This window comes from Trichosurus vulpecula, chromosome 1, assembly GCF_011100635.1.
Source record: "Trichosurus vulpecula isolate mTriVul1 chromosome 1, mTriVul1.pri, whole genome shotgun sequence".
Lineage (NCBI taxonomy): Eukaryota > Metazoa > Chordata > Mammalia > Diprotodontia > Phalangeridae > Trichosurus > Trichosurus vulpecula.
In genome coordinates, this window is record NC_050573.1 from 427,634,318 (window position 1) to 427,660,018 (window position 25,701).

Here is a 25,701-nt window from a genome sequence, read left to right on the forward strand (position 1 = left end):
TTACTGGTCTTGTTGGTCCATGCCGCTCAGACTGGGCTCTGCTCCACTCCGTTCCCAGCCCCCAGCTCCGTGTGGAATAGACCTCACCCAGAGGCCATCCAGGCTGTCCTGGGCTGGAGCCCTGCTTCCCTCTGCTGTTCTGTGGGTTCTGCCGTTCTAGAATTGGTTCAGAGCCATTTTTTATAGGTTTTTGGAAGGACTTGGTAACGGAGCTCACTCTAGTCCCTGCTTACCAGCTGCCATCTTGGCTCCGCCCCCCCAAGAATGCAATCATATTAAGCAATTTTTAAAACAATAAACATAGAGGTAGTGCAAAGAATGCTTGTTTTGGCATCAGAAGACTGGTTCTGACCCTGTGTCTAATACTCACTAACCTTTTTTACCTTGGGAAGTCACTTAATCCTTCTGAAACCACTGCTTCCTCATGTACAAATATGAATGTGAATCTTGTGCTGCCTGCCTCCTAGCGCTGATGTTGGGAAAACACTATGTAAATGTGTTTTTCTTCGGTATTTTAAAGGATTCATTCATAATCTCTTTGATTTGAGTATTCTTCTTGTTGGAACAGATATCAACCCATCTATGACTTCTTATGCTGTCCTTTTCTTGCTCATATTCCTCAACAGAAGGTCTCTCCAGGTCCTTGGAGGCCTCCTTCCATGTCTTTTTGCATTTCATGGCTACCAGTACAGCACTTTAAGTTATACCTTGCTCTTACTATGTGATTGGCCTACTTCCTTTTCTGATAAGACATTTTTTGTGTGATATCCTTAATGCCTTCCTCATGTCTTTCCATTATCCTTTGGGTCACTTGCAATTTTTGATTCCTTGTAGCATGCCAAAGATTCCCAACATATAGAATCACTGGGAGAATATGGATGTTAAAAAGATGCTTGTTAGCATTGGGGAGCAACTTAGGCTCATTTAGTATTTCAGGTGTTCTGGGTTAGCAGTGGTGTAGGGCTGAGGATCAGGAATGATGTGGTAGAGCTCACATAAGATTTTGAGATTGAAAACTAAGTTCACGTCCTGGCTTTGTCACTTTCTACCAGAGTTATAGTAAAACGATTATAACTTTTGTCATAGTAATACTAGTATATACATATGTGTATATATACGCACATACAAGGTCATAATAATGTACCTAAGTTATAATCATTTATACTCTGTGGACTTCAGTAGAATGCAAGGGATAGATTTGATCATCTATAATAAGTTAACTTCCAGCTCTAAATCCTCTGATCCTGTGAAAACACTTATCATCTTATCTGTAGCACTTTCTACAAATAAATATTTACATACTAACTCCCTGACATTAATTGAACTCATCTTCCCCTCTTCCCACCCAGATTCTTCCCAACTTCCTTATTACTGCGAAGGGTGTCATCATCTTACTAGTCACTCAGGCTAGCAAAACATAATTGCCATCCTTGACTCCTCACTCTCACTTGCCCCCTCCCCCCATCCAATCTGTGTGATGTGGTGAGACCACCCGAGTACCCCAATAATTCACAGAGGCTTCTCAGGTAGGGGCGTCACCTCAACTAGGACAGACTAGTGGAAGGAGGTGAATTATGAAAGGTGAGAGACCAATTTATATCCTAAGGCAAAAAGATTCCCGTCCACCACTATCCCTCCTCTCATCTGGCTGGGAGGTGGGCTTACAATCTAGGCTTGAAAAGCTAGACAAAGAACCAGGAAATCAAGCACAGCCAATCTAAGGTAAAGAAGAGCGATGAGGGAGGGGAGGGGGAGTCTTCCTGGATTTGGTAATAACTCTGTGCTAGCATGGGTTGGGTGGGGTGGGGGAGGGGAGGGAAGGAGGGGGGGAGAGAGAGAGAGAGAGAGAGAGAGATTGATTGATTCTTATTGCCCCAGGCCCCGAATTCCAGAGAGTGAGGTAATCACATTCCTACAAGATTAAATCCCAAGGTCTATTCCATCCTCTCACTGCCCCTGCTTATTCCAGAAATAATTCTTATATTTTTTTCTCTTTGTGAAGTCTTCACAAGAATTATCTCCCACTCAAATCTTTTGTCAAAGCCTGTGGATATTACTTTCTTTACATCTTTGCCTACATCCCCTTCCCTCTGACACTGCCACCACCCTGGTATAGTCCCTTATGACCTCATGGCTAGACTACTGCTATGGACTGCTGGTGGGTTTACCTGCTACAGGTTTCTCCCCCTACTCTAGTCCATTCTCCATTCAGCTGTCAAAGTGATCTTTATTATAAAGTACAGTTCTGACCATATCAGCCTCTACTCGGTAAACTGCTGGATCACAGGAGCAGTCTTCACCACCTCTTTGCCACTCTTCATACATATTTCCTAACTTTTGGGAATTTTGTCTCACTGTCTTCTCTGCTTGGAATGCTCTCCTCTTCTCTACCTCCTGGCTTCCTTGAAGTCCCAGCTAAAATCCCACATTCTACAGGAGATGTTTGCTAATTGCCCTTAATTGTAGTGCCTTCTTTCTTTTGATTATTTCCACTTTGTGCTCTAAATAAAGGCAGCTGGTGGCTCAGTGGTACACAGTGGATAAAAGCCAGATCTGGAAGAGGCAAGAGCTGTGTTTTAATCCAGCTTCAGACATTGCCTGCCTTTGGGACCCTGAGCAAGTCACTTAATCTTTGTTTGCTTTAGTTTCTTTAATTGTAAAATGGGAGTAATAGCACCACTGGTCTCCTACTGTTGTTGTGAGCATCAGATGAGATAGTATTTGTAAAAAGCACAAAGCCTAGCCCAGAGGAGGTGTTAAGTAAATGTTTATCCCCTTCCCCCCAGCTTAGATAGCTTGTTTGCATGTTGTTACCCTAGTTAGACCATGACCTCCTTGGGAGCAGGATTATTTTTTGCCTTTTGTATCTCTTGTGGATGTCATGGTCCTCTTTAAGAACAAAGGAAAGTGTATATTCCAGGTAAGAAGGACAGCCTGGGCAAAGGCATGGAGTCTGGAGATGGAATATTGTGTACGGGGAACAGCAAATAATCCAGTTTGGCTGGAATGCAGGAGAGTAATGTGGAAGCCAGAAAGATAAATTGGAGCCAGGTCGTGAAGGTCTTTAAAAGCTAAGCGGGAGAGCTTTGTACTTCATCTGGCATCAGGGATTCTTAACCTTTTTTATATCATTTCCTCCTCTGGCAGTCTGGTGAAGCCTATGGATCCTTTTTCAGAATAATATTTTAAATGCATAAAATAAAATAAATGGGGTCAAAGCAGAAACCAGTTATATCGAAGCAGTTATGAATACTGTTTTTTTTTTTTAAATTCACAGACCCCAGGTTAAGAACCTCTGTCCTAGAAGCAGGAGGAATCTACTGGAGCTTTTGAGCACACATTTACTATATTTGCACCATCTACCAGACCCCTCCCCCATCTTTCTAAGCAAAGTGTTTAAAAAGAGGCATTTATTCTCTTGTTCAGTGGCATAACAGGCAAGTTTCCATTTATTAGAAATATTATTCTATTCAAACCGTTTCAAAAGTTTAGGACCATAGATCTCCCCCCGAAGGGTTCTGAGAGGTCATCCATCTAATCCTGCCCCTTCATCTGACAAATGAAGACACTGACTTGCCCTGACACGGACAGGTATTAACACTGGAGGCAGAATTTAAACCCAGATCTTCTGACTTCAGAGCTAGTGCTCCCATTTTGCAATTTAGTCTTTAAATTTAATTGTACTATATCTATTAGCATAGTGACAATTTAAAAACCACACTAGGGGGTGCTAGTTTATAGCATTTTAGTTTTGTTCTATCTGAATAGCTTTTTGTTAGCTATGTCAATCAGCTTTTTTGTTAAATATTTCTAGTCTGTGTGTTTTACCCATCCTTCATCGTAAGTTTCTGAGATCCACATCTACTTGACTTTTGTATAAGCAGGAGTTCTGTTGCTAATGGTGAGTAAGCGGTAGAAATCTTGTTCAGGTCAAAACTTGTTCTAAGAAATACTAATTATCATAAAAAGTTCTGAATACTAAGCCACATACAATGTGTCGCTTATTTCAAGGAATGTGGAATGTGTCCAAATTCCAGTACTACCAAAGAATTCATACAGTTAATTGAAGTTTCTTTTTTGTACTAAAATTTGAACCATAAGAATTAAAGAAAATGTGCCAACACTATTAAAATAGTATAAAACTAAGCTAAAGGGAACTGGCTTCCAATTTTTAACCTTTTTTACTTTCACGGATTATAGACTGTTCGTAACTTTTCCCTTTGTTAATTTTAAACTTCTATGTTTTCCTTCTAGATGTTTTCCTGATTAAGTCTTTATAAGCCTAAAAGAGGGTTTTGATAATTTCAGGGAGCAGAGTGGTAGATAGGGAAGAGAAATATTTGAATCCATATCAACGGTTAAAGCTGGCTGGATAGGAGATACAGTATTGTAGCTTTGATAAAGTCATAGGAGTGCCCTAAGCATGCCTTTCTTTTTAAAGCGTTTATAGAATTGTAAGGAACATCAGAGACCATCTAGTCTGATCCCCTCATCGACAGTAATGGATCTGTATTTGGAACTGCCCTACAATCTGCAGTCTTTTTAAGAAAAACTTCCAGTAGGACAGCTATCTTAAGAATGTGGTCAAGAACTCCTGGTAGTTCCTGAGATGCTTTCAGTGAGTCTACAAGATCAAAACTTTTTAATAATAATACAAGTTGTTATTTGCTTATTAAAATACACTTCGAAGTCCCTTTCAACTATGTATTAGTAGTGTGAGGCTGTTTTTAAAATATACTTTAACCAAAACAATATATCAAAACATATTGAATGCAAAAGCAGGTATGGTAATCTAGCTGTCTTCTGTTAAGCCAGGCATTAAAGAGATTTGCAAAATTATGGAAAACAATGTCACTCTCCTCACCAGATTTTTTTGTCATGAAAAATAGTTATTCATAAAACATGTTATTCATATTAACATGTACTATGTTTACTGTTTTAAAATGAATAAATATTTTAAAAAATTATCAGTTTGAGTTCTAATAATAGTCAATATCTACAACCTATATAAAAAAGATTTTTGGAGTCCTTAATAATTTTTAAGAATATAAGGGAGTTTGAGTCAAATTTATGAGAATTAAAGCCATTCCCAAATTTGGTAACTGCCTGTCCATTTTTTAGAAGAAGAAATCAAAACTATCATTAGTCATATGAAAAAAATAGTCTAAATCACGAATAATTCAAGAAATGTAAATTAAAACAACTCTGGGGTACTGCTTTCCATGCATCAGATTGGCTAACATTAACAGAAAAGGAAAATGACAAATTTTGGGAGGGGATGTGGGAAAATAGCTAATGCTTAAATAGATGGTGGAGCTGTGAACTAATCCAACCATTCTGGAAAGCATTTTGGAACTATACCCTAAAAGCTATTAAACTGTGCATACCCTTTGACCTAGGAATACCACTACTAGTTCTACTCCCCAAAGAGATCAAAGAAAGAAGGAAAGAAATTCACATGTACTAAAATATTTATGGCAGCTCTTTTTGTGGTGGCAAAGAATTGGACGGTTAGGGTGCTTATCAATTAGGGAATGGCTGAACAAGTTGTGGTTTTTGAATGTGATGGAAAACTATTGTGTGGTAAGAAATGATGGATGAGATAGTTTGAGAAAAACCTGGGAAGACTGTGATTTGATGCAAAGTGAATGAGCAGATCTAGGAGAACAATTTACACAGCAGTATTCTAAAGAACAATATTGTAAAGATAATCAACTATGAAGGGCATTGTAACTGATCGACACAATGACCCACTCTAATTCCAGAGGACTCATGATGAAAAATTCTGGCCATCTCCAGATATGTAGATGAAAGAATATGTTTTCTCTTCTCATTCTTTTTTTTTTTTTTGAAAGTGATAGAATTTTGTTGTGATGGATGGGGGAGGGAGAGAATATGGAACTGAAAGTAAGAGTGGTATTAAAAAAAGGTACATTAAAAAACCAAAGCATAAAAAGGGCCTGAGACCAAAAGTTTGAAAACCTCTGCAGTAGGGAATTAAGAAGGTATGCCCCTCTTTTAATTTTTTAAAAATCAAGTGTTGCATGATATAAAATATTTTTAGGACATAATTGTATTTTCAATTGGTAGCCCATTCTGAGCTGTTGGAGTTTTTTCCCTTTGCAATCACCATCCTTTTTAAACAGCACTATTCTCTCAAACACAGATTACTTTGCCGTGCACAATTTGGTGGTCTAGCGTTTTTTTTTTTTTTTTTGAGTGTGTATTGGTCTTGTGCATTTTTCATTTTTTAGATTAAAAAATTTTTCAGAGAAATAAACATCTTATCATTCATAAATTTTTATACTCAGCTTGTGTCTTTATGTATAAGTCATTTGGGAGCACAATTTGAAGTTTTGTTATGACTGATTGGTTTAATGGAATTTATATTTTTCCCAAGGTAATTTTCATGTAAGCTTTGTCTTGGCCAGTCAAAATAATTTATTGAATGCCAAGGGTACTATGTGGAAATAAAAACAAATGAGAAGATGATTCCTGCATTCAAGAAATTTGATAATCTAGTTCAGTGGTCAGCAAATTATGGTGGCCCCTGCCTTTTTTTGTATGGCCCATGGGCTAGGAATGGAGTTTACATTTTTAAGTACAATTAAAAACCTTATTTAATACTGTGTAAAACAGCTCATGGGCCATCTGTGCAACTGACTAGATTTGGCTTGAGAACCATAGTTTGCTGACCCCTAACCTAACTGATTACATTTGAACTGCGATTTCACTGACATAGGGAGCTTCCTGAGAGGAGCATCTTCTGGTTAGCCCCTGCTCCAGAACTTAGAACCAGTTCTCTATCCACTGTGCCATGCTGCCTCTCACATTTCACACATGCAAATACACACAGAGATCTATCTGTCTGTCTGTCTAAATGGATATCTATGTCTATAATCTAAACACTTGGAGAATATATTTACCAGGAAAGATTAATGTAAGGTATTAGGATCATAAATATTAAGGGAGATACAAGCGGACAGGTGAACTGGTTCATGTTGGTTCGTCCTAGAAGAAGGTATCTTAGATTGTTATAGTTGTTGAATATGCAGGAATGAATCAAATTTGAAAAGAGGGGAGTATGAATATATAGAGAAGAAAAAGACTCTGGACTGGAAGTACAAGATTGGGAAGATTAGGTAACGAGACAGAATAAACAATTTTGGGGAGAACTGATGCGATGTCTTGAAACCAAAGCAGAAGAGAGCACCTAGTAGGAAGGGGGTGTTCAAAGCTGTAGGAAAGTTTAGGAAGATGAAAACTTAATAAAGGAGCTATGGAAGCAAGGACATTTTCTAATAATTCATAGGCTCATATGTTTAGACCTGGGTAGGACCTGAGAGGCATCTAGTTCAATCCTCTCATTTTTCAGATGAGAAAACTGAGGCCCAGAAAGGTTGTAATCTGCCCAGAGTCGATGAGGTAGCAGCATAGGCAGAATTCCATCCAACTTGGGTCTTCTCACTCCAAAGCTCCAAAGCCAATATTTATTCTACTGTATGATGTCTTGTTAAGTTTTAAGGCGTTCCAAACAGATTTCTCTTTCTTTCTTTTTTCCCCCTTGATTTCCTGATTGCTTTCTATATATTTTATATAAGTAAATTTACTTTATCTGCTGTATCCAGAAATTGTTGTTGTTGTTTGTCCTTTGTTCTCGAAGAGGACCATGACATCAGGAAGATGATGCTATGACAGGCAAGTGAATTGGATATAAGTGAAGGAGGGCTGTGCAGTCACCAGTTTCTTTTTCTCCTCCAGTGCCATCTGGGCCCAGTAGCAAGATAAAGATTAGGACAACTGGAGATGGCCCTGGATGCACTGGGAGGCCTTGCCCTTTTTAAGTCAAGATCTTTCTGAGTTCTTATTTTGACTTAGGCAACACTCATTCAGTGATTAAGGCTTGATAAGAAATAAGGCAGAGAATGGCCTCTTTTACCTAGTTTAAAAAAAAATCAACAGGGATGGGGGGTAGGGAGGGGGCAAGAAAGAGCTTCTGGACTTCTCACCAAAAGAGAAACAATTGCTATTTAAATTCACTTTGAGCCAATCTGGGCACAAACAGGGGCTTGGCTTGGGACCTGTTGTTGGCCAGTCAGTGAGAGCCAGTGTGATTTGACTTTAAGGCATGGTCCTTCAGGAAAAAAAATTATCCCATAAATCCCAAGATATCTTTCGAGGTTTCAGCAATCAGAATTTACATTCCTTTGTGCAGAACACCCACAGGTAAGGGTATGATACTCTTTGTGGACAGAGGGAAGGGAAGACAAAGGAAAGAAAGAAAAAGAAAGGAGGAAGGAAAGAAGAAAGGAAGGAAAGAAAGGAGCCGTTGGGTCCCCAGGGGTTGTTTGTCCTTATTTCTTGATGAGGACCATGACATCAGGAGGTGATGTCATGACATGCAAGATGGAGGAGAGAGCAAGGCTGGTGACGACTGTATCCAAGTTTCTCCTTAATGACCTTTTCATTCTCTAATAGTGATGTTTACAAAATGAACATTAAAGGCATTGTTGCTAGGGGATTCTGACATCTGTAACTCCATCCTTTCTCAGGGGAGTTATACTCCTCTATTCCTTTAAGTCTTATTTTATGAGAAGTAGCTGGTAATAAAGGCAGGAGATCTGGAATCTTCACTATTCAATAGTTCTTTGACCTTGAGCAAGACATTGGACTCGAGTTTGTTTCCTCATTTTTAAAAGGAGGATAATTATTTACATATCCTTCACAGGTTGTCTTGATATTCATTTCAAACTAAGTATGCTAAAGTGTTTTGTAACATAAATACTCTGTAAATGTCAACTCATGTTATTAGTCATAATTGTAATTAACTTAAATGATCTTATTGAAGCTTCTAAATTTATGTTTCTATTTTAAGTATATTTAGGACCCTTCTGTTACCTTGCCTTTTACTAATAAATATCTTAAAACAGCGTTCTTAATTTTGTTGGTCTCAGGACCCCTTATACTCTTAAAAATTATTAAGGCCCCCTTTTGTAGTTTTAAGAACTGTGAACTTTTCTTTATATAGGTAACAATATCAGTATTTATTATATTAGAAATTGAAACTGATAAATGTTAAAATTTTTAAATTAAATTCACAGTGATAAACAATGATTTACATGTTAACATAACATTTTAGTGAAAAAAATTTCAAAACAAAAAAATAGTGAGAAGAATAGCATTGTTTTAAATATTTTTGCAAAATATCTGCTCTTGCTTTCAGTCTGTTGTGTTGAATTATATGGGGAAAAAAAATCCACCCTCCCACAGATTTATAGTTGGAAAAGAGAGGAATGTTTTGATAGGCAAATAATGTCTTAGTATTATTATAAAAATAGTTTTGACCTTGCTGTCCTCCTGGAAGCATATTGGGGACCCTCAACTTTGAGACCCACTAATCTGGAATATTCTTATTTTTTAAATTACATTTCTTCTAGCTTCTGATCTTAACCTCTATCACTCCTGTACTGAACCTTATTCATTCATTTTTCTTTCATAGTCATGCAATCCTCAGGAAGAGTTCTGTTTATCTTGGGAAAGCTGTGATTTTTTTTTAGGTTACTCAAAAATGACTTTCTTATTACCACTAGGTAGTATTGTAGTGGGTACTCAATTCATTCCTCCCATTATAAAAAGGTTAAATATATTGCTAGACTAAGAATAGATTTTTTTTTTTTGCTAACAAGACTTAAGAGGCTCTTATGTCTGGTACATTGTAAATGTTCAATAAGTATTTGTTGAATGACTGATGAATAAAACTGAAGGAGCAAGTTTGGAATTTGAAGTAGAATAAAGGAAATTTCTGAATCTACTTCAGTTGTGTAGTAAATTTAACGTATTCCAAAAGTTCACTGAAGCTCAATTAGCCGTAATACCAGTTAGCTAGAATTTTTTTCTCCATGAGCAACTGGCCATTATAACTTTCACAATGTTTATTTTAGTTGGCTGTTGTTCAGCTTGTCCGTATTTTTCTTTTTTGAAGGAAATTCAGATTTGCAAATTGTTATTATTATGGATAATCCTTAATTTTTAGGAGTTGGGCAACTTTTACAATCATTTACAAATTAGATAGATTTTGGAAGGATTATTTGTAGAGTTTTTGATACCTTTCTGTTTTTATAACATCATCATTTCTATATATTCTCTCCTCATCCTTCCAGAATTTGATCCCACCTTGTAACAAGTAAAATAATTAAGCAAAACCAGCAGACTTAAGTGACCATTTCTGACATTGTGTAGGCAGCCTGAATTGAACATGAATGAACATGAATTCTCTCATCTGCTGAGATCTCAAATATCATTCAAGTAGTTCATTATGTTTTCTGAATCATTAAAATTACTGAGTTTGTCTTCCTTTTAGAGTTTTGTTTACTTGTTAGAGTTATTGTTCACATTGTCCTAGCCTTTAGGTTATTATCAAAGATCATTTTACCTCATAAAATTAAAACATTCCTGTTGAATTGGAGCAGCTAGTGTCTTTTTAACTTAATTTAATTTTTTAGCATTTTTTTGAAGGCTGCCCGTTGTGACAGGAGAGGTACCTATGTTACTGAGCTGGTATCCCCCGTGAAGGAGGCAGGGAAGCTATCTTTGGGATTTGGTTGGAAATGGGGAAGAGGGGGCTGTGGGTTTGAATTATTTGTTTGACTTCCTGCTCCTTGAGACATAAAAGGCCTAACCCATGAGGCATTAGTGCTCTTGGAAGATTTTAGTGGAATTCCTATTGCTTTGCTGGGATGGGCATATTAAGTGAGATATAAGCAAACAGCTAAACTGGTTCAAGTCTTTTCATGTTGACAGCTGTTGTTAATGACTGTGGTACACAGCTAGGTGGATGGGAGTAGCATTTTATTTGATTACAAAATGTAAAAGTTGTTTTTATTGCATTTTATTATCCCCGAGCATCTCATTACATTGTGATCCCAGGCTTGAGCCACTGGATTGGCTTGAACTAGGACTGACCCAGCATACCAGTTTTTGATCTGCATCTTAAAATTTGACTAGTTTACTACCTGTTGTGTGATTGCTGTTAGGTTATGATGTAATAGCATCTCCTGTTTTTTTAAACAGAGGTAAAGCCATAGAGTTGTATCATTTACATTTTATTAAAATTAATTGTTCTTGAATATTTTGGTCCTTTAAAATGACTCATTCTTGAGCTTTTAAAATATCTATTTACACTTTTGTTAATTCTTTTTATTGTATAACATGGTCTGAAGTAAGTTTAAAAATATAATTATCAGGTTTCCATGGATCTCGATAGTGCCAGCACTATTGTTCTTCACGTCTTAACTCAGGCCACCAGCCAAGATACTTCAGTGTTGAAACCAGCTGAAGAACAGCTAAAACAGTGGGAGACACAGCCAGGCTTCTACTCAGTGTTGTTGGTAAGTTGGAATTTGTATCCTTCATGTCCAACAAAGTGCCTAGAACATTATGATTGATTGGCAATAGGAATATTTAACCCCATACCTCTATGGTTTGAGATATCTGGTATCTGAGGGAGAGTTTACTGACTTGCCTGAGATCATATGTGTAGTAAGTGGAAGAACAGGAATCAGATGCTGTTATTATTTGTATATTTGTGTTCCCCAGATTGTTTTAAAATACATTTCTATATCGTTATGTATCTTTCCATTTCTTTATAATCCTTGAGAAAAATGAGCAGAGTGGATAAATGAAATCTCTATATAATATAGTCTAAGAATGCTAGAATTGAAGTTGTAGGGTAGCTTAGAGATCTCATCCAGCTTCCCACAAAGGCAGAGATCCCTTTCCTTTTCCTTTTCTTAACATAGCCTTTCTTTCTTGAACATTTCTGGTAGCAATGTCTCATTACTTTGTGAAAAAGTCTGTTCCAATATGTTAAGAAAGTTATTTAGTAAAAAAAAAAAATGGATTCTCTGTAACTTCCATGTATTTATCCTAGTTCTGCTTCCTAGAATTGTGTGGAATAAGTCTGTTATCTTTTCGTGTCACTCCTAAATTTTCTATACTTTTGGATATGTACACTCAGTTTTTTCTTACATACTCAGTGCTGCCTCTGAGGCTGAGATGTAACAAAGTATGGATTAACTCTCTGCTGCTTGTGCCAATTTTAGCCTCACAACACCAAGAAAACACAGGTTCTCCACCAGCCAGCACCACACCATCCATATGTGGAACCATTGGTTACAGCAAGTGAAGAAATTTTGAATACTGTGGATAAGTTCACTTACCTTGACAGTATACTTTCCAGTGAGGTACACATAGATGATGAGTTTCACATATTCATTGCTAGAGCTAGCTCAGTGTTTGGGAGGCTCTGAAGGAAAGTGTGGGAGGGAAGAGGTATTAGGATGCCTACCAAACTGAACGTCTCCAGAGCTGTTGAGCTGATCTCATTGTTGTATGCCTGTGAAACCTGGATAGTCTACTAGCACCATGCTGGGGAACTGAATTGCTTCCATTTGAATTATCTTAGGAAGTTTCTGAAGATTACCTGGCAAGATGTGGTACTGGACATTAAGGTCTTTTCTCAGCTGATCTGCCAAGCATTCAAACTCTACTGCAGAGAGTGCAACTCCAGTGGGCTGGCCACATTGTTCTAATGCCAAATGTAGGGTTGCCTAAAAGAGAACTCAAACAAGGCAAGCTCTCATATGCAGGTCTAGAAGAAGCTATACAAGGGACGCTTTCAAGGTGTCTCTGAAGAATTTGGAATTGATTGTGGAACATGGGAGACACTGGAAAAGGACCACCCATTGTGCTTGCATTGAGGAAAGCTCTGTGCTCTATCAGCAGAGCAGAATTGCAATAGCTCAAAAGAGATGTGAGATGTGCAAATTTATACACATCTCCACTACAAATGTTCATATGGACTATTTTGCCCAATCTATAGTAGGGCCTTCTGAGCTCATATTGGTCTGACCAGCCATAGTTGGACCTTGATTACCAAAGTAATGATGTCATTTTGGTACTCTTCAAGTACAAAGGACAACAATAACTCAGTTATTTCATATGACATGTTTTCCAGACTCCTTAGCATTCTGCTCATCTTGTGGATTCTTACTTGTTTTTCAGAAGTTCTTCCTTTTTTTTTTTCCCAGCAGTGTCAACCTTGTCCACTAATTCCTTTTCTTTCTGTTATGGCCCAGAGTGCACACATTCATTCCTCCATCTCATTCATGTTGTTATTCTTGGAGGTTTGGTTACAGTCAGATACCAAGAGTGTTGATCTGGACTAAGATAAACCAGAAGTTTGAGTACAACTGACTTTTGGATCATTCCTAGAAAGTAGTTTCAGGTCCAAACTTGGCTTTTGGGTTGGCCTTGGTCCGAGACCAGGCTAGACTATTTGAACCCACAATACTGAATTTTAAAAGTGTTAGGGACTTGTACCAGGAGCCTTCACTCAAGTCAGTTAAAAAAATATTTATTAAACACCTATTGGGTACCTAGTACTAGGCTTCAACTGGAATTACCCTCCAGGGATGAAGTGCTGTGTTCAGATATAGCTACTTCAGGGTGTTCTATGGCATTTCCATCTGAAAATACTTAGTGAGATTCCATAATATTTCTTGGGTACTGTGCTGTTTGCAGGGATACTCATTATTTGGTCTTCCTGCGAAAAAAATTTACTTAAATTTTGTTCTGTAGTCTATCCTTAGAAGGAGGTGCTGATGAATAACAGGATATTTTACTGAAAGCAGTAGAAATGTTGTTATAAGACAGGTAGAATAAGAAATTGTGTAATAATACCAGTCAGATGAACAGATATCCAGTAAAATAATAAACTCAATAAATTCACTCTGAACTCTTTAAAAAGGTGATTTAAAAGTTTTCAGTGTTGAACTTTAATGTAATGTTAGTGAAAAATTAAACTTAAAAAGAATGCCAGAACCTGGAGACTTTACTTTGGACCTCTGCCCCAAAAGCTATTAAAATATGCATACCCTTAGTGATAACACTGCTAAGTGGTGATCAAAGAGTTCAGAAAGATTAATGAAGAAGGAAAGGACCCACATGTACAAAAATATTGTGAAACTAAAAGTTTGGTAAATGCTGAACAAGCTATGGGATATGAATGGGATGGATTCCAACTGTGCTCTAAGAAATGACAAAGGGAATAGTTTTTGAGAAACCTGAGATTTGTATGAACCAAAGAGTAAAGTGAGCCAAACCAGGAGAACATTTATATAATAACAACAATATTGTAAAGATAAAAAACTTTGAAAGACTTAGAAACTCAATGCAGTGACCGACCATGATTACATAGTTAGAGAGGTGATGGGTTTAGCATGCTGATTTAAGGCATTTAAAAAAAAATGGTCAGTGTAGGAATTTCTTTTGATTAACTTGATATATTTGTAAGGGGGAGAGAGGGTAGAAGGAGAGAAGATGAATTTTCCTTGTCTGAAAATGAAGAACATCTTGCCCTACAAGAGAAGAAGGGAAAGGGGGATGGGAGGGGAGTGGGGTGACAGATGAGAGGCTGACTGCGGAACGGGGCAACTAGAATATATGCCATCTTGGAGTGGGCGGGAGGGTAGAAATGGGGAGAAAATTTGTAATTCAAACTCTTGTGAAAATCATTGCTGAAAACTAAATACATTAAATAAATTAAATATTAAGAAAATGAAGAACAAAAGACTTCAAAGATCCCAGATGCTGTGAGATCCTCCAGAATCCTACCTTTAACTCTTAATATCATTGTTGGAATATCTTAATTTTATGCTTTCTTTTCTGTCTCATTTGAGCAATGAACATGCCATATATAAAAATAAAAAGGTGATAGTTATTTTGCAGAAAATAATGTATATAATTTTTATTTCCCCCATCTTTCATTATGAATATTAATAGCATAACTTTTAAATCTATTTTAATACTGCCCATTGTTACTTACAGAATATTTTTACAAACCATACTCTGGATATAAATGTGCGGTGGCTAGCTGTGCTGTATTTTAAAAATGGAATTGATCGTTATTGGAGACGTGTAGCACCTCAGTAAGTTTCTTTCCTTTTTTCGGAGGTGGGGGGAGTTTAATGGTGATTGTGATGTTTCATAACATTAAATGTTTCATCTATTTAGGATGTTCAGAATAGGTAGAAAATTTTTAATGCTTTTAATCTTTTATATGTAGAATCCTTTTAAAGCCACCAAACAATATAAGAATATAAATTTTTCATTTAGCTATCTACTGAAAAACTTTGGTTTTTATGTGGTTTTTAAAATTGCCAATACCATACAGAAAACAATATGCTTTTTGGTCACTGAATTATTCCTTAGGTACAAAGTAAGTAATTAGTGTATAAAGCACTTTTATTAGGTCACTTTGTCAAGTTTCAGGAGCTTGGAAAAAATCGTAGAAGCAATATCTTGAAGTGTTTTTGGAATCGTTTCTGTAGTGGTTGAGTCTTTAAAATAAACTTTTTATTGATGTCTTTTTTTTCACATCACTTTCATTTCTAAATATTTTGTTACCCCTCTTTGACCTAGGGAAACATCCCTTATAACAAAGAATAAAAAAGAAAAAAGCAATTTAGCAAGACTAACCAAAAACATCAGTGAAGTTTAAACATATGTTTCATCTCCATAGGGAAGTACATCTTTATATTTCTTCTTCATGGTTAACCTTGACTACATAAGTACACAGCATTTAGTTTTGCTTTTGTTATTCTTACAGTTTACATTGTTGTAGTCACTTATAGTGACTTATAATCACTTATTTTCATATCAATTTATGTGATTCTTCCCATGCCTTCCTTTAGCCTTCATATTAATTGTTTCCTGCAACTGATGTGTTGGTTGAATCTTAATTAAGTCTTCTGCAAAAACTATTCTAATCATTTGCAGTGTTATTATAGAGTATTTGGAGTCTTGTGTTAATTTCAGTCAAAAGATTGAAACGTTAGAAGAATAAAACATAAGGTAGCTGTCTTTGAAAACAGTGAAAACACTTTTCTGAATGAGTTGGAGAACAGGTTGAAGAGAGAATTTAAATATTGGACACTCTGAAAACCATAATCAAGCAAAAAAACCGAGACTCCATATTTCAGGAAATAATAAAAGAGCTCAGATCTGTTAGAACCAGAGGACAAGATGAAAATAGAAAGAATCCATCAATCCTTCCTGAAAGAAACCCCAAATTGAAAACATCTAGAAATGTCATAGTCAAAATCAAGAACTTCCAGATCAAAGAACACCTACTACAATCAACCAGAAAGAAAGAATTCAAGTATTAAAGAAACACAGTATCACATCAGACTATGTTGATACGCCTCCAAAAGAGGAAATATGGTATCCCAAAAGGCATAACAAAAAGGCTTTCAACTAAAAGGCAGAGTAGATACGAGCTTGAAATGTATGCAATAGGAAATGTAAACTTTGTATAGTAAGCTAATGTTTCTTTATTTCTCCAGCAGATGTCAGTGTGACCACATAATGATTATATTATTTATAAAATCATTTGCTCATCCAAGTAATTATATTTAGATGTGTGTGTATTTAAAATAAACTGTATTTAAATATTTATAAAGATATTTAAATCTTAACAAGACATGTCCTTGGTAGTTATTGGGGAAACAACTTTAAAATAATCATTAAAGTCCAATATAATTGCATTCTATGTAACAGAATTATCTTATTTTCAGATTGTGTTAATTTTAGAAGGATTTGATAGTTTTAGGAATTCGTGACCATATATTATTGGGTTACATGTAGTTGAGTTGTTTGCTAAAATAATTTTTCTTCTACTTTGTCCAATTCACTTTTAAAGTTTCCTGACCCATTCTGTTTGGATTGTGGGTTGGTGGATAGGTAAGAGTTGTTGCTCAGCTCCTAATGAGTGACTTTTTAAAGACACAGAATATCTTTTAAGTTTCTGGTTTATTTCAAATTATTCTCAGAAGGGAGAATTGTATAGTAGACCAAATTTTTAAACTTTAAATATCTGAGTTAAGCCATATAACTGTTAAGTGGAAAAAGTTTTTTATCTTGAAAACTATAACACATTCAGTGTCTTGTTAGAGATAGAAGTTGGAATAACTTTCCGTAAAGGGGAGAATATGGACAAAAGCATTAGTCTCATATTTCGACTTCCTTTGTCAATTAGAAACCATTCTTCAAATTCCTTTTTTTAAGTTGAATTGCATAAATATATGAGTTTTACATATTATACATTTTCTAGTAAGATGCTATCATAGTTAGTATTTTCTTAAAGAGTGAGAATCCTGCAAAGACATCATTAACTGTGAGCTTTATTTTCTTTCACAATAGCTTTCACAATTTGCTAGACCTCAGTGAATGAACTGGATAATGCTAATTTCTTGTTTAATGAGTTCAGTTTCTATTTTTAGCCATAATGCGTTTTTGCGAGAGATATACACTCGACCAAAGGTGTAACATTGTCTAATGATAACAAAAGATTTCTTCATAAATTGTGATTAGACTTCTGTTAATGTTACTGTAAGAAAATTTTTTTAATATTAATTAGAGTTATGAATATTTCCCAAAGATAGCATTATGTAATAAAATATAAAGTGTAATTTGCAGTTCAGATGAAGTCACAATCAAGTCATATATTAGACAAAGCATAGAAGGAGGAAGTTGCAAAGTAATACAAAGTTTAGAACTTTAAAAAAACACTTTTAATATTAGAACACTTAGCAATTTGACCTTCACTCTTTTATTACTTAATGTTTCAACTCTTTCTATTATGATGTTTCCCAAAGCAAACTATATTATGGAATGGTAGAATATGTACTTTCCTAACTTCTAGCTCCCTCTGGAGCTTCATTATTGAGGAAGCTGAGGAGAATCAGAACATGGGATGAACAAAGGTTCAGGTTCTTGAAGTTTATAGCTTTTTAAGCAAGGAGGATCTTTTGTGTGAAAGTAGTAAAAAATTGCTATGGATTGACAGTTGGAAAATAGTCTGTTTTTTTTTCTAGTTAGTAGGAACTTAACTGATTTTTGTAGACATGTGGAATGTTAAACTTTCTTTGGACCTTGGAAATCTTGCCCATCACTTATTTACAAATGAAGAAACTGATGTCCAGGGAGAGGAAGTAGTTGCTGAGATGTATACACTGTGCTTTGTTAGTAAGGCCAGTGTTCTTTGTACATTATCACTTATTAGGAGTTATTAGGGAAAATAGGATTTGCTTTTCGCCAATTCCCCTTATGGTTAACTCTAGGAAATAGATGTGCTCCCATAAAATTAGAAAAACTTGTACCATTGTACCATCAACAAAAATTAATATCAAAAAGTGTAAGCCCTTAGCATGGTGCTTGGCACATAGTAGGCACCTGATAAATAAATGGTTATTAGTTGATTATAAATTGCCATTGATATGTTTTCTTATGTTTTTATCATCTGTCACATCTTTCTTCTTCTACAGTAATGTTTAAATGTAAATAGTGTTTACTCACACTTAAAGAATATTTTCGGTTTCTATTTATCAAACCTTGTAAACAAATCTAAATGTTAGTTCATTTTACTCAGCAAACATGAGCACCCTCTCTGTGGAAAGCATATTTTTAAACATAGCTATTAAATGCTATAAAACTGCAAATAGAGATTTATACATTTTGTTAGTATTGTTGAGTAATAAAAACATCTCTCTTTTCCAATAGTGCTCTTTCGGAGGAGGAGAAAGCCACCTTGAGAGCAGGGCTCATCACCAATTTCAATGAGCCAGTAAATCAGGTCAGTCAAGAAATGGTTGCTGATTACCCATTTTCTTTCTTGGGTAGTTGCTTTTTTGGGAAGTAACTGGATTTTTTGTCATTTAAAGAAGAATTTAAAAGAAAGAATTTTTCTTGAAAATAGAAATTAAAATTTTATATAACATCAGGTTGTACCAAATTTTTGTCATAGGAATAGAATTTTAAAAAATTGTGGTTCATGTAGTTTATTTAAAAAATATCAGTCATACTGAATATTAATGACTTAAATCTCAGGAAAAATATTTTTGGGGATTCAGTTTATTATGGTGTGTTTATGACACATTCTTGATTAACTTTTAAGCTTCTATTTTTAAAGAAACACCTTAGATGCCTCAGTGACCAATTAAATTCCTCTAATCATATTTTTTACTTCATAAGCTGCTTGCATGTAATTTAGTTTAGTGATTTGGTAACTTGGAAAATAAAATCTCAACATCATCTAGGTATGTGGATTCCTACTGGGCACCTTTACTGAAATCTTACTTCTAGGACAGAAGTAAGTGGACCTATGGGTCCAGCTCTTGGTACAAAAGTCAGTACATCACATCCTAAATGACATTGTAGTAACAGCATTGCTTTAAAAACAATTTATTCTGAACTTAATGAATGCTAAAAAAAGGAGAATATTTCCATATACAATTAGAACAGAAAAGAAGATTATATGTGAAATCACAAATCTCTAAATAATATGGCATTACTGATCAGTTTGGTTGTTTTTCAGTCATGTCTGACTCTTCATGACCCAATTTGGGGTTTTCTTGGCAGAGACACTGGAAGTGGTTTACCCATTCCTTCTCTAGTTTATTTTACAGGTGAGGAACTGAGGCAAACAGGGTTAAGTGAGTTGCCCAGGATCACAATAAGTCAGTAAGCTAGGAAGGCAGGATTTGAACTCATGAAATGAGCCCTCCTGATTCCAAGACCAAAGCTCTATCTACTCTGCCACCTAGCTGCCCCAGTATTCCCGATACCCAATATTAAATGTCCTTTAAATGAAGTTGGCAAGTGATAGACAGTACTTTAGTGTAAGCATATCTCATTTTGTTGAATGCACAACCAATGGAAAAAATAATATTGGAAATCTGGAGAATATATTTTCTCTGTTCTTAATGAAAAATGCAATTTTCAATATTCATTTGACCATATCCATTTTTTCTGGTAATTTCTTTTTAATAGATTGCAACTCAGATTGCAGTGCTGATTGCTAAAGTTGCTAGATTGGATTGTCCCAGACATTGGCCAGAATTGATTCCCACCCTTATAGAATCTGTGAAAATCCAAGATGATCTTCGTCAGCACAGAGCATTGCTTACTTTCTATCATGTCACTAAGACTCTGGCATCCAAAAGACTGGCTGCAGACCGAAAGCTCTTTTATGATGTAAGTGAATGAAATCTAGATATGAAAATTTTTTCTTTGCCTAAAAAAGCTCACTTAATAGTGTTTTATTAGGTTGCCTGCAAAATTTTATATCGTATTACTACTTTAGATGTCTGATGGTAGATGATCCATTTCTCTGCAACATGTCTTCGAGACCCTCTTGAAGAAAATCAAGGAAACCAAATTCTTTGTGCCTCAGAAACAATGTTTTAGTAGCTACCACCATTCCTTTTTTTCTCTTTGTCTTCAGCTTAAGATTATTTATATCTAGAATTTGAATTATTTTGCTGCTTGTGTCTATAAAGAACTGGCCTAGCAACTATCTTTTTTGGGGAAAACAAAAGCTGTTAAAGTGGTCAGATTCTGAAACCTGATTGTCCTTTGCATTTTTTGAAACAGCATAACTAGCTTGCTAAATGTCTAGTACTAATTATGCGTAAAACAGATACTTAAAATTTATCTTGTGCATATGATGGAACAGAATACTCTACATAAAATCCCTTAAATGTTAATTTTCTTGAAACACAATAAATTTAAAGTAATATAGCATTACTTTAAGAGGAATTAGGGTAAGATACACATTTTTGGACATGGCCAATGTTCAAAATTTGTTTTGCTTGACTATTCGTATTTGTTGTAAGATTTTGTTTTTGTTCTTCATTTTTCTTTATTTCAGTGGATGTGGGGTAGGGCAAGATTGAGATATGATAGGCAAAAAAAGAAAAAGAAATGAAAGAATGGTCATTGAAATATTTAAAAGTGAATAGAAGGCCAGAAAAAATCGCAGTTGGGATAGCTTTAAAAGTTATATACTGAATTCATTATATATTGAAAAAGAAAAGCAGACTGTATGTAATAGATATTCAGTTTCACATTCACTTTTCTTTTGGGGCACTATTAATTACCTATAAGGAAATGCTTGTTTTGGTGTTTATGTTAAAAATAAAGACTAATGAAAAAAGTAAATTATCAGTCATCAGCAATTAAGTAATTTATTAAGTGTCTGCTTTATGCAAGGTCCTTTGTGTCTCTAGGTGCTTACATGATATTTTTTGGCTTATTATTGCACTAAATTGGTAGAGACATAACGCCATCATAGGTTAATATTTTTTTAAGACGATGATAGTTGCAAAGCACTCTACACTTTATCTCATTTGATCCTTACAAGATTTTTGTGAAGTGTGTAGGTATCATTAGTACATCCATTTTGCTGAGGAAAAAACTAGACTGAAAGAAGCTAAGTAGATTACCCATTGTCACACAGCCTAATTGAGTGTTGGTGTCAGGATTTTAACTATGACCTCTTAGTTCTTCCAGGTCCAAGGCTCTTTTCATTATATTACATTGCCTCTCATAAGATATCTGAGAGTATTGACAAAACTTTCTTAACTTTATGATTGTCATATTAAGATATTTTGCTCATTCTTTGGAAGGCAAAAGAATTAATTGAAATTATAATTAGGGTCAATATTTGTAAATATTAGTAAAGCCACTGTTAACATGTTAGAGAATAAAAGGCAGTGTGGTAGAATGAAAATGACTGACTTAGGAATCAGAGGTCTGCACTTGTATCCTTAACTCTATCCTTAATTACTTGAATGATGGCCAAGTTTCTGAATCTCCTTTTTTTGAGATGGTGTTGGACTTGATGATATCTAAAGTGCCTTCTCGATATTCAGTTCTACGATAAACAAATAATAAAGAATGTTTTATGCACAAATTCTTAATTTTTCCAAAAAATTAATTTAATACTTAAGAATTTTGTTGTTCCACCTGCATAAATCACTTCTTTATAATACGTCTAGCTGGAGTGCGTAAAAGATATTTTGGAGTTGGGCCTGTTTCAGTGGATAGTATTTATATGTAGGAAATTAAGGGAGTGAGGAACATTCTTTATAAGGGATAATTAGTGTGAACAGAGGTATGTTGATGGGTGGAAAAGCATAAGTTATATTGGGAGAGGCTAAACTAACCAATTAGGCTGCATTAGAGGAGCTGGGGCAGAATTCAGAAGGCCTTGAGGGTCAGTGTAAGGAGTGTGGGATTTACTTGGTAGTTAATACTTTGCCATTTAGTTAGAGAGAGGAATTACCTGTGAATAGCCTCTGTATTTTCTTGGTATCCTCTGGATGACAAGAGAGCACAAGGAAGGCCACCAACACATTAAAGGCAGCTCTTTTGGAAAACTTAACAGGAGGTGCTCGAGAGTCATACAAGATGGGAAAGCATGGGTGAGTTCAGTGGAGGGAATCTCATCCAGTTAGATCAAGATCACCTATTCATTTGAATATTTGAGAATTGGCAAAAAGCTCTTTCTCCTTAGTTAGCCTATGTCCCTACCTTTTAGAAGCATCTCATTATTTTGGAGAGTCATTTAGGGAACCTGCGCAATGTAAAAAATGATTTTTGTCTCCATAATTTTAAGGGATTGGAGATTATTGAAGCAGCATCATTTAAATCTTTTTAAAAAGAATTTCCCTGTGTGTTATTAATCAATAAGCATTTATGAAGCATTTACTAAGGAAAGTAAACATCTTTGTTAGGGAGGAGTTAATTCCTTTGGTAGTTTCCATTATTATCAGGGTTTGTTTTGGTCAATAGATAACTAGGAAGTTTCTAATTTTTAAGTAAGTAATTATATATTCAGATACCCTGTTGTATTACAAGTATGCACATAACTAATATATTCATAGAACCTTAGAGTTGGTAGGAACCTTAGAGATTATTTCTGTCCCCTGTAGGAATACTCTCGATATATCTCTGACAGATTACCATCCAGCCTCTATTTGAAATCTTCCAGTGCTGGAGAACTCAATTCTTAAGAAGGCAACATATTTTATTTTTAGGTAATTTTAAGTCCTAGACTGTTTTTGCATATATTTTACTGAAAAATCTCTCTTCTTTGCCTTATGCTAATATTTTCCTGTTAATGCATTATATCTATTGGAGTTGTTGATGACCCAAAATATCTGTGGCAAGGTACATTTGGGGAGGGAGTGTAAGGATGTTTCAGCATATTGCTAAAGCTGATGTACACATGTAAAATTGCATGAATTATATCATTAAATACTGAGAAAAGCAATGGGCAAATGATACAGCTAGACTGAAAGATAATAGCTAGGCAGCCTGAGAGCTTTACTGTTCTCTATGAAATATTAAAAGAACTGGAGGGTGTAGCAACATTGTGGCGAGCAGCTCCTGTGGCTGTGTAAAACCAGTAACAACCAGCATACAGAAGGCTGCTTTTTGATCTGCTTTTCTAAGGAAAGCAACTTTACGGGGTTGATAATCTCAGTTTAATCAAACATATATATATATATATATATATATATATATATGTGTATATATATATATATATATATATATATATCATTCAGTTAGTTCAGGGAGAAAAGACCAGTTCCCTGAACTTCAAGGCAAATACAAACAGAAATTACAAACATCAACAGACAGACATCAACAGACAGACCCGTGTCTGATTCAAATCACAATTCATAGTTGCTAGAGAAGAACCAATGAGTCTAGGTTGGCAAAGCTGAGGGGCAGTCACAACAGCTTGCCCAGAGTCTCAACATTCCTTCCATGAGTGAACCCCAGAAGTCAAAACAGGAAGCTCCCCTCAATTATATCCTGTTTGGAGCCCTGAGGGCTCTGAACTCACCCAGGCCAGGTTTGTGAAAATTCCCAGTCCCCAGTATCACATCATATACAAGTCAGTGACTCCTGATTGGCTTAGTGCTGAGAAACATTCCAAGACCTGATCCCACTTTACCAGCCCCATTCAAACAAAGGCCAGAATCATTAAAGGCACTTTAGAGAAGAACAGCAAAAAGGCCCGCCCTGATTACCATTAAGGATGGGTTTCATTGGATTGGTTAGGAATTATGGAAAGACCTGGCTAAGTCTGGTACAAGGTAAGAATGTGTGGCTGGGTTATGATACACATCCAGCAGAGATCTGTACCACACATAAGATTACAGATTCATCAGCTTATTTAAGACAGAAATGTGAGAAAGTGGTCATTTTTGTTTTTTTTTTTTCTTCTCTCATCAGAAACTTGAAATGTGAAATTAGCATGAAAGGCTAATTTAAGCAAAGTAGTCCATTATAAAACAGAATATTTAGGTCTTTTTTTTTTTAAATAAGACTTTAGTTTTAGCTTTAAAATGTCACATTGATTCTAGACTCTTAATTTTTAGTCTGAAAAATCTTGTATTAACTTTTTCTAAAAATAAATGAATTTTCCAAAAAAAAACATGAAAAAGCTAGGTATACTCTTGAACATTATCAGACAAAGCTATTTTGAATGGGTAATTAAAATATTACTTTCATAAAAACACCATTGTTTTAAACTCAAATACACATACCCCTTTTATTGTCAGAGTTGATGGATATATGCCACTGAAAGAAATAACATTTTTGAGACTCAAGACACTGAGCTTGTACTTTCCCTGCCAGGTTAGAAATTGCAAATTCCTTAAATATATGGCCCTCTGCTGCAGCACAGTATTGTGATATTTGTATGTGCTTTATTAACAAAAGTAGATTAGAATTTGTCAATGTGTTTTTTTTTTAAGAAAATAAAAAAATTGTTGGATATTGTTGAATTGGAACAACTGTCTCTTCCTATTAATCAGAAATGATTTTTATTTTAACTCAATACTATGCAAACATTTCCTAAGAAGAAAGTATGAGAGAATGAATTTGACCTAATAAAGAATGAAATACTTTGAAACACTCAGTGAAATAAAATTTAGTATAATTATCCAATTTCTGTCATTCTAACAGAAAAATTCTTATGTTGTTACTAAAAAAAATTCATTTGAAGTCAGATGGTGGCAGTGTTTCCATTTCATTCTTGAAATTTCCAAATTGAAAATGCCGACACTTTAGATTTTTAAATGAACAAACATCTGAATGTTTATGACAAGTTATATTTATTTGCATTATTTCCCCCTAACAGAAATTTTCTTCCCTATGTTTGAGAAAAGAAAATTGGGAAAATTAACTTCCCCATATAATTCTCTTTCCCCGCCTAAGTTTAAAGCAGCAGCTTTCTTTCCGTTAGAGCCTTTATAAGAAGGACTCTTATTTTACCTTTCCATGACAGTCAAAAAATTAAATGTGACTTCTTTGCCTTGTCAAAGGTGCTCAAAGGCTCAGTGGTTGGAGTGCTGGGCCTGGAGTCAGAAGACCGGAGTTTAAATATGGCCCTGGACACTTACTCGCTGTGTGACTTTGAGCAAGTTATTTTACCTCTACCTCAATTTCCTCAACCATAAAATTTGTCATCTACCTCCCAGAGTTGTTTCAAGGATCAGATGAGTTAATATTTGTAAAGTGCTTAGCACAGTGCCTGGTTCTTAATAAATACTTGTTTCCTTCTTGTAGAATTAAAGGTTCACTTAATGCTGAATATAATAAGAAGAATCATTTTTTTCCTTATCGCTAAGGAAGGTTCATCAGTTCATTAAGCTGATGGGGCCGAGAGTAGAATCCAAATCTCTTGATTAACTGAGTCCAGTGTTCCTTCTATAACATGTCATTTCTTAAAGTTACTCTACTAAGCAGTCTTTTTAACAATAGGCATCAGCGAGTTTCTCATCTTTA

The 25,701-nt window shown here is 35.3% G+C and overlaps 1 protein-coding gene across 2 annotated transcripts in view; it reads left to right on the top strand.

Annotated features, from left to right (window-relative positions):
- IPO11 (importin 11) overlaps positions 1–25,701 on the top strand; it is a 212,354-nt gene that overhangs the window by 10,564 nt on the left and 176,089 nt on the right. For both annotated transcript variants that reach the window (XR_005010886.1, XM_036767335.1), the window contains exons 2-5: positions 11,244–11,387; positions 14,887–14,987; positions 18,619–18,691; positions 19,888–20,091. Coding sequence is in view for 1 of the 2 variants with exons in the window: in XM_036767335.1 (XP_036623230.1) it covers positions 11,250–11,387; positions 14,887–14,987; positions 18,619–18,691; positions 19,888–20,091 (516 nt within the window). In the remaining variant the exon portion in view is untranslated. The remainder of the gene's footprint in view (positions 1–11,243; positions 11,388–14,886; positions 14,988–18,618; positions 18,692–19,887; positions 20,092–25,701) is intronic.